The sequence below is a fragment of the Morus notabilis genome, unplaced genomic scaffold (assembly GCF_000414095.1).
Source record: "Morus notabilis unplaced genomic scaffold, ASM41409v2 Scaffold115, whole genome shotgun sequence".
Taxonomy (NCBI): domain Eukaryota; kingdom Viridiplantae; phylum Streptophyta; class Magnoliopsida; order Rosales; family Moraceae; genus Morus; species Morus notabilis.
The window spans coordinates 974,700-990,143 of NW_010361020.1; the positions used below are offsets into that span (position 1 = coordinate 974,700).

Consider the following 15,444-nt stretch of genomic DNA (forward strand, 5'->3'; position numbering starts at 1 on the left):
AGGTAAAGGCATTAAGAACTGATAATGGAATGGAATTTTGTCATGAGATTTTCACTAAGTACTATCAAGATAAAGGCATTCTAAGACATAGAATAGTAAGAAAAACCCCCCAACAAAATGGGATAGCAGAAAGAATGAACAGAACACTAATGGAAAGGGTCCGATGTATGCTCTTCAGTTCTGGTCTTAATAAACACTTTTGGGGGCAGGCTATCACTACAGCTTGCTACTTAATTAATAGGTGTCCTTGTAAGCCTATTGGCTTAAAGACACCGAAGGAATGCTGGACTGGCAAACCTCTGAATCTGTCAAATTTGAGAGTGTTTGGATGTGCAGCTTATGCACATTAGAGAGAAGGTAAATTAGATCCAAGGTTTCTTAAGTGCATTTTTTTGGGCTATCCAGAGGGTGTTAAAGGATATAGATTGTGTCTTAGAAATGGTTCACATTATAATGTGATTATTAGCAGGGATGTTGTCTTTAATGAGTTTGATATGCCTTTCTTAAAATTAGAAAAAGATACTGCTTTCAGTTCTAATGGTGCAGGTAATGAAGAAAGGCAAACTCAGGAATTGCAGCATGAGGTGGAAGAACCACACAAACAACATGTTGACCGACCACAAAGTCAAGTTCCAACTCAAGATCAACCATCTTCCCAAGATGATCACACTGAAAAAACTGAAGTTCATGCACAAATGGAACAACCAGTACCTGATCAGGACTTAGGGCAATATTAATTAACTAGAGATAGGCCGAGGAGGATTATAAAGCCACCGATGAGATATGAAGGGGTAACTTGATAGCTTTTGCTCTTAATACAACAGAAATGGGTTGAAGAACAAGAACCCTGAAGTTTTCTTGAAGCAATTTCTACTCCAAATGCTGAAAATTGGAAGAGAGCAATGAAAGAAGAAATGCAAATCATTGGAAAAGAATAAAACATGGATCTTAGTCCCTAAACCTAAGAAGCAAAAGCCAGTGGATTGTAAGTGGATCTTTAAGATCAAGGAGGGAACTACACCTAAAGAACCTAAAAGATTCAAAGCGACACTGGTTGCTAAAGGTTTTACACAAGCAGAAGGAGTTGATTACACATAAATATTCTCCTGATGGACGTTAAGATTGCCTTCCTCCATGGAGACTTGAAGGAAACTATTTACATGAAGCAGTCACCGGGTTTTGAAGAGAAAGACAAGGAAAATCATGTATGCTTACTGAAAAAATCCCTATATGATCTTAAACAATCTCCATGGCAATGGTATAAAAGGTTTGATCACTATGGGCTTGTTCTTTTGGAGTTTAACTTGAGTATAATTCTTGAGTTGAATTTGAGTTATAACTTGAGTTGAACTTGTAACTTGAGTTTGTGTTTGGTTGTATACATTTGAGTTATGGTTTGAGATAAGAATCTTTTTGAGTTTGTGTTTGAGTGAGTCAAAACTTAAATTTGTATTTAGATAGTATTTTAATAAAAACTCAATGCTAATGAAAAATTTTAATAGGGTATATGGGTCGGGTTTTATTCGTCTTTTCGTTGTCAACGCATAGAAAAAAAATCATCTCAATCAGAATTAAAACGAAAAAGTTATAGCATTTTTAAGAATAGAAAAAATACTGTTCATTAATTTGAGTTCGAGTTGAAGGGGAAACTTGAACTCGAGTTTTAGTCCTAAACTCGAGTTTAAACTCGAGTTTAAACTTAAAAGAACATGAACTTGAATAAAGTTGTAACTCGAGTTGCATTTTTTTGAGTTTTTCACTCAAAAGAACAAGCCCTATGTTACTCAAATTGGTTTTATTAGAAGCCATTATGATTCTTGTCTATACTATAAAGATTTAAGTACTAAATCTGTTGTATACCTTTTATTGTATGTTAATGATATGCTCATTACCATCCCTGATATGACTATCATTAACAAGGTTAAGAAGCTATTATGATCTGAATTTGATATGAAGGATCTAGGGAATGCAAATAGAATTTTGGGTATAAACATAAAAAGAGATAGAAAACAGAAAAAGTTATGTTTATCTCAGGAAGAATATTTAAAGAAGGTTGTTAGGAAGTTTTCTATGGAACATTCTAAAAGTGTCAAGGTACCACTTGCAGGTCATTTTAAACTCTATGTAGATCAGTCACCTTCTACTCAAGAAGAGAAAATTAAAATGACCAAAATTCCTTATGCTAGTGTTGTAGGTTCATTAATGTGTTCTATGATATGCACTAGACCTAATTTAGCATATGTTGTTAGTGTTTTAAGTAAATATATGGCTAATCCAAGTCTTGATCATTGGTTAGCCATGAAATGGGTGTTGAAATATGTAAATTCTACTATTAACTACGGTTTAATTTACAAGTATAGATCTAAGCACTTGGTCTTGGAAGGTTTTGTGGACTCTGATTTTGCAGGTGACAATGATAGAAGACGATCAACCTCAGCTTATATGATGACTCTTGATGGAAATTGTATAAGCTACAAATCACAACTTCAGCCAGTTGTTGCCATGTCAAGCACAGAAGCTGAGTACATTGTGGGTACTGAAGTCTTCAAAGAAGCAATTTGGATTCAAGGAGTAATGACAGAATTAAAAGGCTTAAAAGGGTCTACGACCATTTATTTTGACAGTCAATCAGCTATCCATCTCTGTAAAAATCCAGCTTATCATGAGAAGACCAAACATATAGATGTAAGGCATCACTTCATCAGAGAAAAGGTGGAAGAAGACATAATCAGGCTTGAGAAGATTGGCATCAAAGACAATCCTTCTGATATGGCTACTAAGGTGATTAATGCTGGCAAGTTCCAGAAATGTCTGGACTTGCTAAGCATTGGAAAGACTTGAGTGCCAAGTCTGAGCAAGGACACCCACAGGGAAGCCACTAATATTTTTCAAATGTCGTTTACTGAGATTAAGGTAGAATTTTGTAAGAATAATCTCATAAAATGACACTCAAAAAGAAAGTGTTCTACATCTCACAGACGTGTGTTGTTTGTTGGAGAAAAGAGTATTAAACCGCCTTAAGGAAATTAGGCATGCCAAAGTTCGACACGTATAATATAAGCTTTTAGCAATATTAGTTGATATATGTATATCCCTTTGGCCTTAGATCGAGAGTCTTCCAAATCATCTTCTGTATTCTAGAGACATATTTGTAGAGAGAGAAACTCCTGGTTTTGTGGTGAGAGAGAAATCTAGAGCATTTGGGAACGAGAGAATCTGAGGAAACTCAAGTTTGTTCTCCACTGGGTATTCTTCTTGTTTGGGATTGGCTTATTTTTTCTCTGAGTGTGGGTTATCTCTGTGTTTGGGAAATCTCTGTAATTGTGAGGATTGGGGGTGTAATCACTTTCTTTGATTTAGTGGAAAGAGCTTGCCTGCGGACGAGCTCAACGGGGACGTAGGGAGAGATCCTGAACCTCGGTGAAACAAATATCTGTGCATTTGATTTCTGCTGTGTTCATTGATTTCGTGGGTCTGAATTGGAATCGCTCCAACAATTACCAATCCTATCAACAAAAAGATTATTTAGCTGGTTAAGATTTTCTATCCTATTTCTGTTGGAATTGTTGTGCAATTCCATCCTTTTCTCCTGTGCTCCAAAGACAGCACCATAATACAAAACTTTTACCACAAAAAAAAAAAAAAATGTAGCACGGTCAAAAAAAAAAGTCAGAATACTTATACTTCTTTATTCTTTGGTCTTAATTATTTAGTTTATTTAATCAACATACTGCGACTATAAATATTCGATATTGTTTGTATAAGCACTATCAGAGTAACAACTAGCGAGTTTGGTATCTTTATTGCGGCATGTTTCAAGTCTAAGCTTCATAGGTTCGAAACCTTGGAGCTTGCCATATGCAGGTAATACACCAGACTACGGTTGGTAACATGGTGAACTACCCGAAACACGTGGTTTGCATGTGCTAGCGCGAAGTCGCCTGGATCTGCCAACTACTTGTGCCAAGATTTCTCGACGAGACTTTCTTTCAAATTTATATATTTTTTTAGTTCTCTGATAGGAAATTGTAGCTAACACTAGAAGCTCATATTGGTAATACAATAGACTACAGTCGGTAACACAGTAAAATACCGCAGATAACAGGCTAGATTACCATTGACAACACTGAATACCTTCAGTAACATGTTGGACTGCGTTCAGTAACATGTCAGATTACTGTTAGTAACAGAGTTGGCTACCATCAGTGTGGATGTGAGAAGGTTGGGTTACTGTCGATAAGCTGTAATTGTACTCATGTACAGAGTTAGACCATCTCTCATGCAATTAATGCTAATGCTAATTGTATAATTAGCATCAAAAATTGTTATTCCAATGCATAATACTATTTGAAATACTAAATTTACTTTTTCATGTAATTATTAAGATTTGGAAGTTGCAAAAGTAAAAGTTGTATTGAGTTGACTACATGGAAAAGGTAACACATTTCAACCAATAATGATCAAATGCAAAATTTCTCATATGTTATATTTGGTGAGAAATTTGCCACAAAGTATAGCATATAAGAAATTTAACACAACAAATAACATTGTATTGGAGAGTATTTTTTACACTAAAATCTTAAATTTGTAATTGGTACATTAATTATAGCATTACATTGAAGATGCTCCTAGCTACTGCTATTATGGCTTGAGTTTGTGTTTTGGCCATTGAATCGAAGCCAATATTTTTTCACCATTCATCATCTAATCCAATCATATATATCCTTTAAAATCCAATACAATAATTTTTTGTTTTTGACTTTTTGAATTCTAAATTTCCTTTCCATTTCTTTAAAGAACATTTACGTATTTTTTTGTTATCACAATCGACTTGTGAAGAAAAAAAGATAAGGATTTAGCATAAATATAAAATTTGAATATTTAAATTTGCAACGCTTCAAAATATAATGTATGACCTTTATAATAATTGGTACAAAATGTAAAAACCCTTTTTGAAATTCATTTATATTTTTTTTTAAGAACATTTTGGTCTTTTGCCGTCAAACTCGACCCTTGATTGAGAAAAGACAAAGGTTGAGCATGCAATTAGAAGGTATAAGTGTAGAACAGTTAAAAGACGTATAATTTGTTGGATAACGTAAGAATACGTGCATGGTATAAAAAATGTAAAAACCCCTTATGACATGTGTTCTTATTTTCTCATAATACTACAATCAAGGTTTGAGGTATCGCATTTCCACAATAATTTACATGAAAATTTCCATATTTTAGAACCATAGATAAGGGATGCTCTTTTTCGCGGAATGTTGTGAAATTGATTTATCATCAAAGTCATGATTTTGGTGGAAAAATGCAATGTTATATGACAAAATATTATAAAAATATCAGGTAAAAATACGGTGCAATGTAGTGGCTATAGACCTATAAATGTAAGGTATCTAAATTAGATTAAATTCTACTAATAAATTTTTTTAAAGAACTTAATTCGTAAATATATATTTATAATCATTACTTACTATGAATATTAAATATTAAAAAATTTCTAAAAATACCATTAAAAAAATAACATTTCTTTTACAATTTTAAATTTATCATTTATGCCATTAATATTACGATAGATATCTTTCGTATTCTACTGGGATACATGTCTTCCAACTCAACTGAACACTTTAGTTGGCAACTGACGATATGACGTCATGAAAACGACATGACGTTTTACAACTGAACTGAACAGTTAACTAGTTCACTCCCCCATCAGAAAACGACATGAAAATCCAACCTTAGCATAGCATAGCAGCCGCAGACCAACAATGGCGATTCGAGCCCTGACTGAAAACCATCCTCCTCTTCCGACCCCCAAAGACCTCCTCACCTACCGATAACTCCCCGACTCCGATCTCCACCGTCGTCGCCGACCTCACCACTACCACATCTATCGATCTCTCTCCTCGGTGAAGTCTTCACCGCACCAACCCACCTTGCCGCCGCCGCACCGAGCTCTCGGGCTCGCAGCAAAACCTTATCGCAATATCTCTGGACTCTGGTAAACCTCCCTCTCTATTTCTTTCTTTCTTTCATTTATTTTTCTCTCTCTCGTTTTGCTGAACTTAGTGCATTTTTGTAATGGTTGTGGAGGAAATACTAACAATATTGATATTATGATATGCTAAGTTTTTGGCATCAGGTGTTTGCTGAAATTCCTGGGAAAATGTTTTTCATTCTAATGCAGATTTCGTTGGTTTTGCTTATTAAAAGTGATTGCTAACTTTGTGCTTATTATAAGTAACTGTTTTCTGTGACAGTGCGATTAGAATAATCTTTTCAATCAATTAGGATAACGTTTTGACAGTGTGATTTTTGGACTCTTGCTCATCTGAGAATTTGGGTTCTTGCATAACTTATTTATGGGCTTGTCTGCACATTTTATTTTTAATTTTCTTAAATGGTCCATCTAAGTTCGCGTAAAGTGGTTCTTTTGATTCCTTGAGAAAAGATAAAATGCTTAATTAGTAAGTCTAACTAGTAGCTACAAAGACATATGTTTGTGGTTGTTTGTTTTTTCTTACTTTAATTCCAAATATTGAATATTCCTCCTGTACCAAGGAACTTGGTTTTTTGACACAGAAAATTCTGGAGATAGCTCCACTGATGTTTTTATGCAAGTATAATGGATTGCACCAAACGAAGAAGTTTTAATGAAAGTCAACTTGTATTTTGTGTTACCTTTTAGTTGATTGTGTGTTACATTCTGGGTGTTACAGGTCCTCAACAGATTTCCAAAAACATTTCTAAATCCTTGGCTAACTAGTTTTTAACCTCACTAGTTAACAGTTCACTTCCCATCAGAAAAAACGACCAAAAAATCCAAGCTTTAGTAGCAGAACAACAATGGCGATTCGAGCCTTGAAAACCATCCTCTTCCCAACCCCAATGCAAAAACCTTCTTTTCTTCATCTCTCCAACTTCTCGACCTACTCAACGCCTGATAACCCCCAGTCTATGATCTCCACCGTCGTCGCCGTCCTCACTCACCAGCGCTCCAAATCCCGCTGGGCCCACCTCCGCTCTCTCCGCCCCAATGGCTTCGCCCCTTCAGAGTTTTCCCAAATCGCCCTCCACCTCAAAAACAATCCCCATCTTGCCCTTCGCTTCTTCCTCTGGACCCACCGGAACTCCCTCTGTGACCATAATCTCTCCTCCTACTCAACCCTAATTCACATCCTCGCTCGCGGACGCCTCAAGCGCCAAGCCCTAATTGTCCTTCGTGACGCAATTAGGGTTTCCAGGTTGGAAAATGGTGAGCTCGAATCGAAGCCGCTGAAGGTTTTCGAAACCCTAGTCAAGACCTACAGGCAATGCGGATCGGCGCCGTTCGTGTTTGATTTGTTAATCGAAGCTTGTCTCGATTTGAAGAAGATAGATTCTTCGATTGAGATCGTGAGAATGTTGATTTCTCGCAGAATTAGCCCTAGATTCAGCACCTGCTGTTCTTTAATACAACAGGTTTCGCAACGTCATGGACCTAATGAAGGATACAAGATGTATAAAGAGATTTTTGGGTCGAATTGTGGAGCTGTTGAGCCAAGTGTGGAGATTTTCAATACTTTAATGGTGGCTTTTTATCAAGATGGTATTTTTGAGAAAGTGAAGGAGATTTGGGAACAAATGTTGGGATTGAATTGTGATCCTAATTGTTATAGCTATAGCATTTTGATGGCAGTTTATTGCGATGAAGGGAAAATGGATGAGGCAGAGAATTTGTGGGAGGAAATGAGGGCAAAGAACGTGGAATTTGATGTTGTGGCTTACAACACTATAATTGGTGGGTTTTGTGGGATTGGAGAGGTTGAAAAAGCTGAAGAATTTTTTAGAGAAATGGGGTTGAGTGGGCTAGACGGTAGTGCCACCACATATGAACATTTTGTCAAAGGGTATTGCAAAGTGGGAAATGTTGATTCTGCTTTGCTTGTGTTTAAGGATATGTTGAGGACAGGCTTTAGGCCTGAGGGTTTGACAATGGAGCGGCTGATTAGAGGGCTTTGTGAAAAGAGTAGGGGTTTAGAAGCTTGGGAGATTTTGAGAGTTGCAAAGGGGCGGTTCGGGTTTTGTCTGATGAGGAAGAGTCTTGAGTTTTTGGTAATGGGGTTGTGCCAGGAGGGGAAGATGGGAGAGGCTCTCAAACTTCAGAGGCAGATGGTTTCGGAAGGGTTTGAACCGAATTGTGAGATTTATGATGCTTTTATTTCTGGGTATATGGAGCAAGGGAATGTGGAAATGGCAGAGAAGTTGAGGATGGAAATGTTGGAAATTGGGGTGTGAGGATATGAGGGTTAGGTGATTTTGATCATATGATGTGGCTTGAGAATTGCAATTCAAGTGTATATCACTAGACCATCTTTTGCAAACGACCAAAAATAAGGTCACCAGAGAATTGTATGTAAATAAAATTATTTTGTTAATGTACGTATGATGTGTGTGCCAAGTTGATTAAATTTTGGTATCAAATATAGACTTTGCTGACCAATAATGTCGAGGTAATTCCTTAAAAAATTGCTTCTCTCCGTACTAAGAGCATCTCCAAGAGAACTCTATAAATTTTAGTTAAATTCTATCTAAAATGTCTAGAAAGTTATTTTAACTAACAACTTTTTAGTGAGTCACTCCAACCATAGTCAATTACAAAAAATTTTTGTTTTAAGGATTAATATGCCAAACACGTAAAATTTTGGAGATCTCGTGCAAAAAGCCTAGAATTTATACTTTTTTTTTAAAGTTATCTTCTCATAACTTGTAAATTATCTTTCGTAATCTGTAGATTATTTCTGCAGATTATTTTTTGTAACCTGCAGATTATCTTTTTATAATTTACAAGTTATTTTTCATAGCGGTATTAAAATTTTATGTATTGTAATATAAATAATAGAGTTAGAAAAAACTTTGAAATTTTATCTTAATTTTAATTCCTCTCAAGTCACAATTCTATGCCTATTTTCCTCCTCCTCCCTTGTCTCTTACACGTTTGGGTTGAAATTGGTGGGCCTAATTTAAGCAAAGCCAGTTTGGCCCAATACTGCCTAATATGATGACTTTCGTTTCCCACCATTGTTAACAACAGACGAACTCGTGCAACTTTTAGGGTTTTTCTCTCTCTCTCCTCGCAATCTTCTATTCCAGGAACGAGAGATACCGAGGATTGAGGGATGTACTCCCCTCTTTCTTCTATTCGCCATGCTCGTCGATCTTTGTCTCTAATCTCTTTCCTCGCTCGCGATCATGGCGATCTCACTGCTGCTTCGAGGTCTTTCTCTGCTTTTCCGGCGACATATGGTAACTATTCTGTATTCTGTAAACAAGTTCGTTTTTTGGTTTACTTACGAAGCGTCGACGAGTTTTTGCTCTCAATTGAAGTTTCCGAGTTTGAATATGAATTTTATTTCGAGATTCAGTTGAATTTGTTAGTTGATTTGTAGAGGAACTACGAATTGTACTAATAAATGGATTTTCTACAAATTGTACTAATAAAATGGATTTTCTATGAATTGTACTAATAAAATGGTTTTTTTTTTTCATTTTCTGTTTTTGTTCTAGTATTATTTGATGAGATTAGGGTTTCTACTTCCTTGCCCTACTTATTATACCGGATAACAATAGCTTCTTCCGAGTTGGATTGATTGTTTATGGATAATTGGATTATTAGAATAATCTTTTCAAACAATTAGGATAATGTTTTGACAGTGTGATTGTTGGACTCTAGGTCTGTCCGAGAATTTGGGTTTTTGCACAACTTGTTTTTGGACTTGTCTGCGCATTTTTTATTTTCTTAAATTGGTCATCTAAGTTAGCATTCCTTACTTTTATCCCAAATTTCAATATTCCTCCTGTAACAAGAAATCTGGTCTTTGGCACAGAAAATTCTGGAGATAACTTCAATGATATTTTTGTGCAAGTGTAATGGATTTAGCTTAATGGATTAGATCAAACGAAGAAGTTTTAATGCAGGTCAACTGTATTTGCGTTACCTTTTAGTTGATTGTGTATGTTACATTCTGGGTGTTACAGGTCCTCAACAGATTTCACAAGACGGTTCTAAATCTTTGGCTAACATTGTTAGGAGAAATATTTCACACCATGTTGGGGGACTTTCTGCAAGAAGCTTAGCATTAAGTTCCGGTATTATGCTTTTCAGGGGGAACGCCACTGCTCCATATGCTTTGCGTTTCCTTTCATCCATAGGTTCTAATGCTCAGAATGATTTTCTGAGCGGCTTAAGGAATCCCATGAATTTCGTAAGGGATATTATTGAGGTAGAGGATAGGAACACCACAGGACATCCTGGTTATACCACTGGGAAAAGTGCTGATTTTGTCCACATAAAGCTGATGCGTAACAATAGTTTTGTTACTGTGACGGATTCAAAGGGGAACAAAAAGTTTGGGGCTTCGTTGGGATCAGTTCCGGGATTGAAAGGATGAAAAATGACTCGATATTCTGGTGAAGCTGTTGCAGAACATGTTGGAAGAATGTCTAGAAATCTGGGGTTAAAGTCAGTAGTGGTGAAGGTTAAAGGGTTTACGTTCTTTAAAAAGAAGAAGCAGGCAATCTTAAGCTGGAGAGAGGGCTATACCAATTCTCGGACGGATCAGAATCCAATTGTATACATTGAAGATACAACCCGAAAACCCCATAATGGCTGCAGACTCCCAAAAAGACGTTGTTCTTAGTAGAGCTGGATGGTAACTCATATGTGTTCCTGTAGAGTACAAGCTTTGTGGTGATATAAATTTGTGCTAAAGGACTACTTTGATTGATTTACATTGTAAGGTTACATTTAGTGCTAGTCATTTTGACGGATACCTCAGGCTGTTTGGACTCGCTTGATTTTTAATTAATTCATGCAGTGGATGGGAAAATGATTTATTTCAATGTTCTCTGGTGTTTTAGCTCGAGTTTGTTTGTGAAATCCTGGCGGTTTATAATTTGTGCCTTCTGGAATTGGATTGTAATATTTATAGCTTTTATGGCTTTAATTGGGATCCATTTTTCATTTGGTTCACTTTCGCTGCAAATTTTAGCTGGAAATTTAGATAGGGTTACGAAATATTTTTTTTGCTTTGATTTGTCTCTTATAAGCTTTTGAATTTGTGTGTAATAATGTGCACACAATGGAAAAAATGTGAGGTTTCTTTGGCAGTCTCATCAGTTTGCTCGAAATTTCCCCAGTCTTCTTGTTATTCTTTGCATTGTTGCATGTGTTTGTAGAATAGAATTAACGCAGAGGAAGAAAAGATGGATACTTTTGATTAACGTTGAGACAACAATTTATCGATGTTTTATATGATAACTAATGTGTGTTCTTAGGTTTAGTCTAACAGAAATTTCAAATCTATTACCAATATTGTCTATATATTAAATTTACTCATCTTTTAAATTTTTTTTTTTTTTTTTAGGAAAAAAGTACGCATGAGGTATCTTGTCATGCTCATGAGTGATTACACACATATTTCTCTTTCTTTCATTAGAATAGAAATTTAATAGATATTTTTGCTAATTATAGCAAGCAACGATCAATCTAAATTTAGCTACCGATTTACTTGATGATGATTATTTGTTCAAGTGAACAACCAAAGCGTAAGGATTGCGACGTTGAAAAAGTAGAGACATATACTTAGGCATAGAAGATGCATTTTGTTATATATAGAACGCGCATTCAACTGGCCTATTAACTCGGTCGCAGGTTGGAGACTTGCATGGGCCAAATTCTATTGATTTTTGTTGTATGATCTACACATATAGCAAATATTTGATTTAAATATTTTTATGTCATTAAAATAATAAATAGTTCAAGATACAATATTTTTATGATAATTATTGTCATTTTTGCTATATTTATAATATTTGAAAAATTTTGTTAAATTAGTGTAATTACTTCATTTGTGTTTCAGGAAAAGTGTAAGCTGGGTGTTCCTAGCCAATATGCCCACAGCCCATATCCTATCATCTTCACCATATCCTATTTCATCGTCGGTATCATTCACCAAAATCTGTCCATTCTTTTAACAATAAATACTGTGAGTCGCTTACCCTCCAAAAAGAAGAAGAATCTGCTTAATCACCAGTAATTCTTTCTCGTCAGTGTTGTTTACTCCCCATCTGAGTCACACAATGCTTTATTTATGGATAGGCATTGTCTTATAGCTTACTTGGGAGATAACACATTGAAACAATCACAATCACAACGCGCAAGTAATGATATATTAAAAGCGTCTGAAATAAGGCAGAAAAGGCCGTTTGTTCTCTCCCCTTTTTTTCCCCTTTAAAATAAGGGATAATTAGTGTTCTCACGCCCTCGCCCAACGTTTAGAAATAATCAACTGGACCCACCAGTGTAGCACCCACTTTTAAGTTGAAAATAAATGCGGAAAAAATAAAATAAAAATTCTATCCTCGCATTTAAAGTCAATTCAATTGTCTTGGTGACATGAGCACCAAAGCAAAAGGTTATATTTAATGAAACATTACTCCTCTACCAGGTCGTCACAAGCTGACACTGAAACATTTTTGGTCTCCAAATGCTACAAAGCAAAAGGAAGATGACTTTCATGAGTGACAATGTTAACATTGTGATATTCAGGACTAGAAGTAAAACTAGAGAAAAAAATAATAATAATTCATAGAATTCTCCCATGCAAAGCCATCCCTCCCTCCCTCTCTCTCCTTCCAGACGCACTGCACCACCGAAAAGAGAGAAATATGAAAAGTCATTCATTGCTGATTAACACAAACGCCAAACTTCTACTACAAGATAGTGAGGCAAACCAAAAGGCAAATTATCATAATGACGCAAATGTTGTGCAGCCTTAGGAAGCCATGATCCCGCCCGAGTCATGGTTGATAGCATGCACTACCTAAATAGTCCAATAATGTAGCCAAACAAGTTCAACACATAACTGGTTCAGTTTGAACTTTATAATGGTATTGCGTATCTTGAAAAAGGAAACTAACCATAACTAGCTTTAGTGTTCGTTCATTAACTGCAACGTCAAGAAAATACAAAGCTCCTACCAATTTAGGCCGGTTTAACTGGCTTGATAAGTTCAAACCATCAGTTATAACTGACAATTGAAGGATAGTGAAATACTGTGCAATTAAAGTCATCTAAGAGATTATCACAAAATAGTTGGGGCATGTGGCATGCGCTACTGTCCTTTCTCCAGAAAAGAAAAGTTTCTTTTAATTGATATTTTGGCACCACTTAGGTATATTAAAGCTATTGTATTTACAGTTAAGTCCTTTTCATCACTATCAAACGTGCTATCTTTTGCCTATCATTGACCCTCCTATTCCTCCACAATTTGAATTAATCCCGCCTGCCTTATAGGTGGATCATTACTTCATAAGAAGCTTGTGCCTTGCTACTATTTCAGGACCCATATACAGTCATTGTTCACTATTTTTCTCTCTATAATTATGGACTTCTTGTACGTTCTAATAGTAACTACCACAATGACAATACATACATTTAAGCCAACTTGATCGATTCAAGACAAAATTGTGGATAGCCAACAGATTTAAGGTCATAATCTGAAATATCAGAACCCACCCCAAGGTGTTGAGCAACAAAATATTCACATCCCTAATGGCAGGATAAATCATTCCCTAATACGATTTTACAAGAAAACAGCCATATTGATGCGGGTTCACGTATCCTTAAAAGTGACCTTGAAACTGCATCCATTAGAATCCCTCAATGATGTTACATTTCTTGCCAAGCCTGTAACCCTCATTTCCAAATATCGCCAATCTGTTACATTTTATCTTTTCTTTTCCGACGATCTACTTTGCAGGCTCAGGCATGAAGCTAGACCTCTTACACTATCTTAAGCATGAAACTGTAGCCACCAAGTGAGTACTACAACAACAATTATGACATCTATTACCAAAAACCATATGCCATTAAAAGGTTTCAGTACATCATTCTCATTCCTGTCAAACTCAATCACCATCAAACTTACAAGGAAAATGAGGTGGTCATGCCTAAGAGCCATACTACTAGACATTGCCATAATAACTCCCCAGTGGGGAGGGTAGAGAGCTGCCATTACTCCACTATTCCCACCTCTTGATTAACTGACCCATTAAAAGAAAAAGGACCCACAAAAATGTGTTTAAAAAAAAAATTAACCAAGCATTCACATGACTCCAACTATTTTGAATTTACTAATTCATTCTGATAGCTCTAAAAGCTTATGGACTTTTACTCATTAACCACAAGCCACTCAGCAAATAAATCATTGGTATATATACATGCCAAAACCGAAATCCTACAGAAAGAGGCAACACAGAACATGATTTTTGTTTTAAGCTTGAAATACAAGCATGGATTGTACAGAAATTTGCAGCGTAAGCCAACCCAACATGAAACAAGAGGATATCATGATTTAACAACGCACATAATCAAATCTCTACTAAATAACTTCTGTCCAAACAATCATATATGATCAACAAAATTCTTATCATTTACCATAAATTCGGAACACCCACATCCTAGGGAAATGTTAGCAACATGGACCGAGATTGATTCTACTGATAGGGGAAAAAAACCTTGAATTCAAACTTCACTCATTTCCAGAACAAATAGGAATTTCAACTAAAAGAATTTTTTCAATTAAACCTAAGTAAGCAATTTCTAATCATCAACCGTAAAACCGAAAACACCCATTTCCCAGAAAACAAGAATAATCAAAACCCAGAACAGTCTACGCATAGATATATATATATATATATATCCAAAAACCAAAGAGAGAAATTAAGACTACTACACAAGGTCGGATAATTACCACATAAGCAAGAGATTTGGGGGGTCTAAAGTTCGAGCTTGAGCTCATCGGATTCACGAGAGATGTAGTGGAGAATGTAAGGGGTGACTCGGATCACGGCGACCCAAGCTCCGAACATGGCGACGTGGGTCCGCAGCTGCTTCAAAGCCGCTGCCTTGTCGGGCTTCCTCATGAACATTCCAGGAAACATCTTTTTCGATTTTGCTCTCTTCTCTTTGATCTCTTCCAAAAACTGAGGAAAATGAAAAATCTTAGGTGAGTGAAATTCTCTGTGCTGCTTTTGTAGTTGTCGTTCTGGGAGATCGGGGGTCTAGGGTTTTAGAGCTTTGAGACAAAAGGAGGGATTTGGGTCACTCGTGTCGCTAGGGTTTCGCTGACCACACGGATGTATTTTTACCCCTTTTATTTTCATGTTTATATCTCAATTTTTTTTTATTACGGACTCTTTAAGCATATAAATTTTTAGACATTCTTTTTTTTCACAATTAAGTCACAACTCAAATTTTATTATTATAATATTTTTTTATAAAAATTTTAATTTAATATTTTTATTATAATATTTTTCTCTAACATACACAACTTAAATTTTTAATTTAAATTGTGAAACAAATATAGCCTTAAGTTTAATATATAATTACTCTCAAAA

General features: G+C 35.8%; 3 protein-coding genes across 3 annotated transcripts; 2 read left to right on the forward strand and 1 right to left on the reverse strand.

Moving 5' to 3' along the window:
- The first annotated feature begins 5,745 nt into the window (after window positions 1–5,745).
- On the forward strand, window positions 5,746–8,436 carry LOC21409606 (pentatricopeptide repeat-containing protein At2g15980). The gene is made up of 2 exons (XM_010097935.2): window positions 5,746–6,004; window positions 6,723–8,436. Exon 2 carries the CDS (start codon window positions 6,850–6,852, stop codon window positions 8,278–8,280), a length of 1,431 nt encoding a protein of 476 aa, XP_010096237.1. The 5' UTR covers window positions 5,746–6,004; window positions 6,723–6,849; the 3' UTR covers window positions 8,281–8,436.
- A 621-nt stretch (window positions 8,437–9,057) lies between these two features.
- On the forward strand, window positions 9,058–11,014 carry LOC21409607 (probable ribosomal protein S11, mitochondrial). Its single transcript, XM_010097936.2, has 2 exons — window positions 9,058–9,288; window positions 10,021–11,014. The coding sequence occupies exons 1-2, from the start codon at window positions 9,162–9,164 to the stop codon at window positions 10,431–10,433; spliced, it is 540 nt and encodes a 179-aa protein (XP_010096238.1). The 5' UTR covers window positions 9,058–9,161; the 3' UTR covers window positions 10,434–11,014.
- A 1,367-nt stretch (window positions 11,015–12,381) lies between these two features.
- On the reverse strand, window positions 12,382–15,189 carry LOC21409609 (mitochondrial import receptor subunit TOM6 homolog). The gene is made up of 2 exons (XM_024165561.1): window positions 14,799–15,189; window positions 12,382–12,687 (listed from the first exon to the last, which is right to left on the reverse strand). The coding sequence occupies exon 1, from the start codon at window positions 14,986–14,988 to the stop codon at window positions 14,824–14,826; it is 165 nt and encodes a 54-aa protein (XP_024021329.1). The 5' UTR covers window positions 14,989–15,189; the 3' UTR covers window positions 12,382–12,687; window positions 14,799–14,823.
- Window positions 15,190–15,444: the final 255 nt, after the last annotated feature.

Bases quoted from the DNA above. Each gene is read 5' to 3' on its own strand.
- LOC21409606 (XM_010097935.2), top strand. From the start codon at position 6,850: ATGGCGATTCGAGCCTTGAAAACCATCCTCTTCCCAACCCCAATGCAA.
- LOC21409607 (XM_010097936.2), top strand. From the start codon at position 9,162: ATGTACTCCCCTCTTTCTTCTATTCGCCATGCTCGTCGATCTTTGTCT. The intron at 9,289-10,020 runs GTAACTATTCTG...TGGGTGTTACAG, and splicing joins TGCTTTTCCGGCGACATATG to GTCCTCAACAGATTTCACAA.
- LOC21409609 (XM_024165561.1), bottom strand. From the start codon at position 14,988: ATGTTTCCTGGAATGTTCATGAGGAAGCCCGACAAGGCAGCGGCTTTG.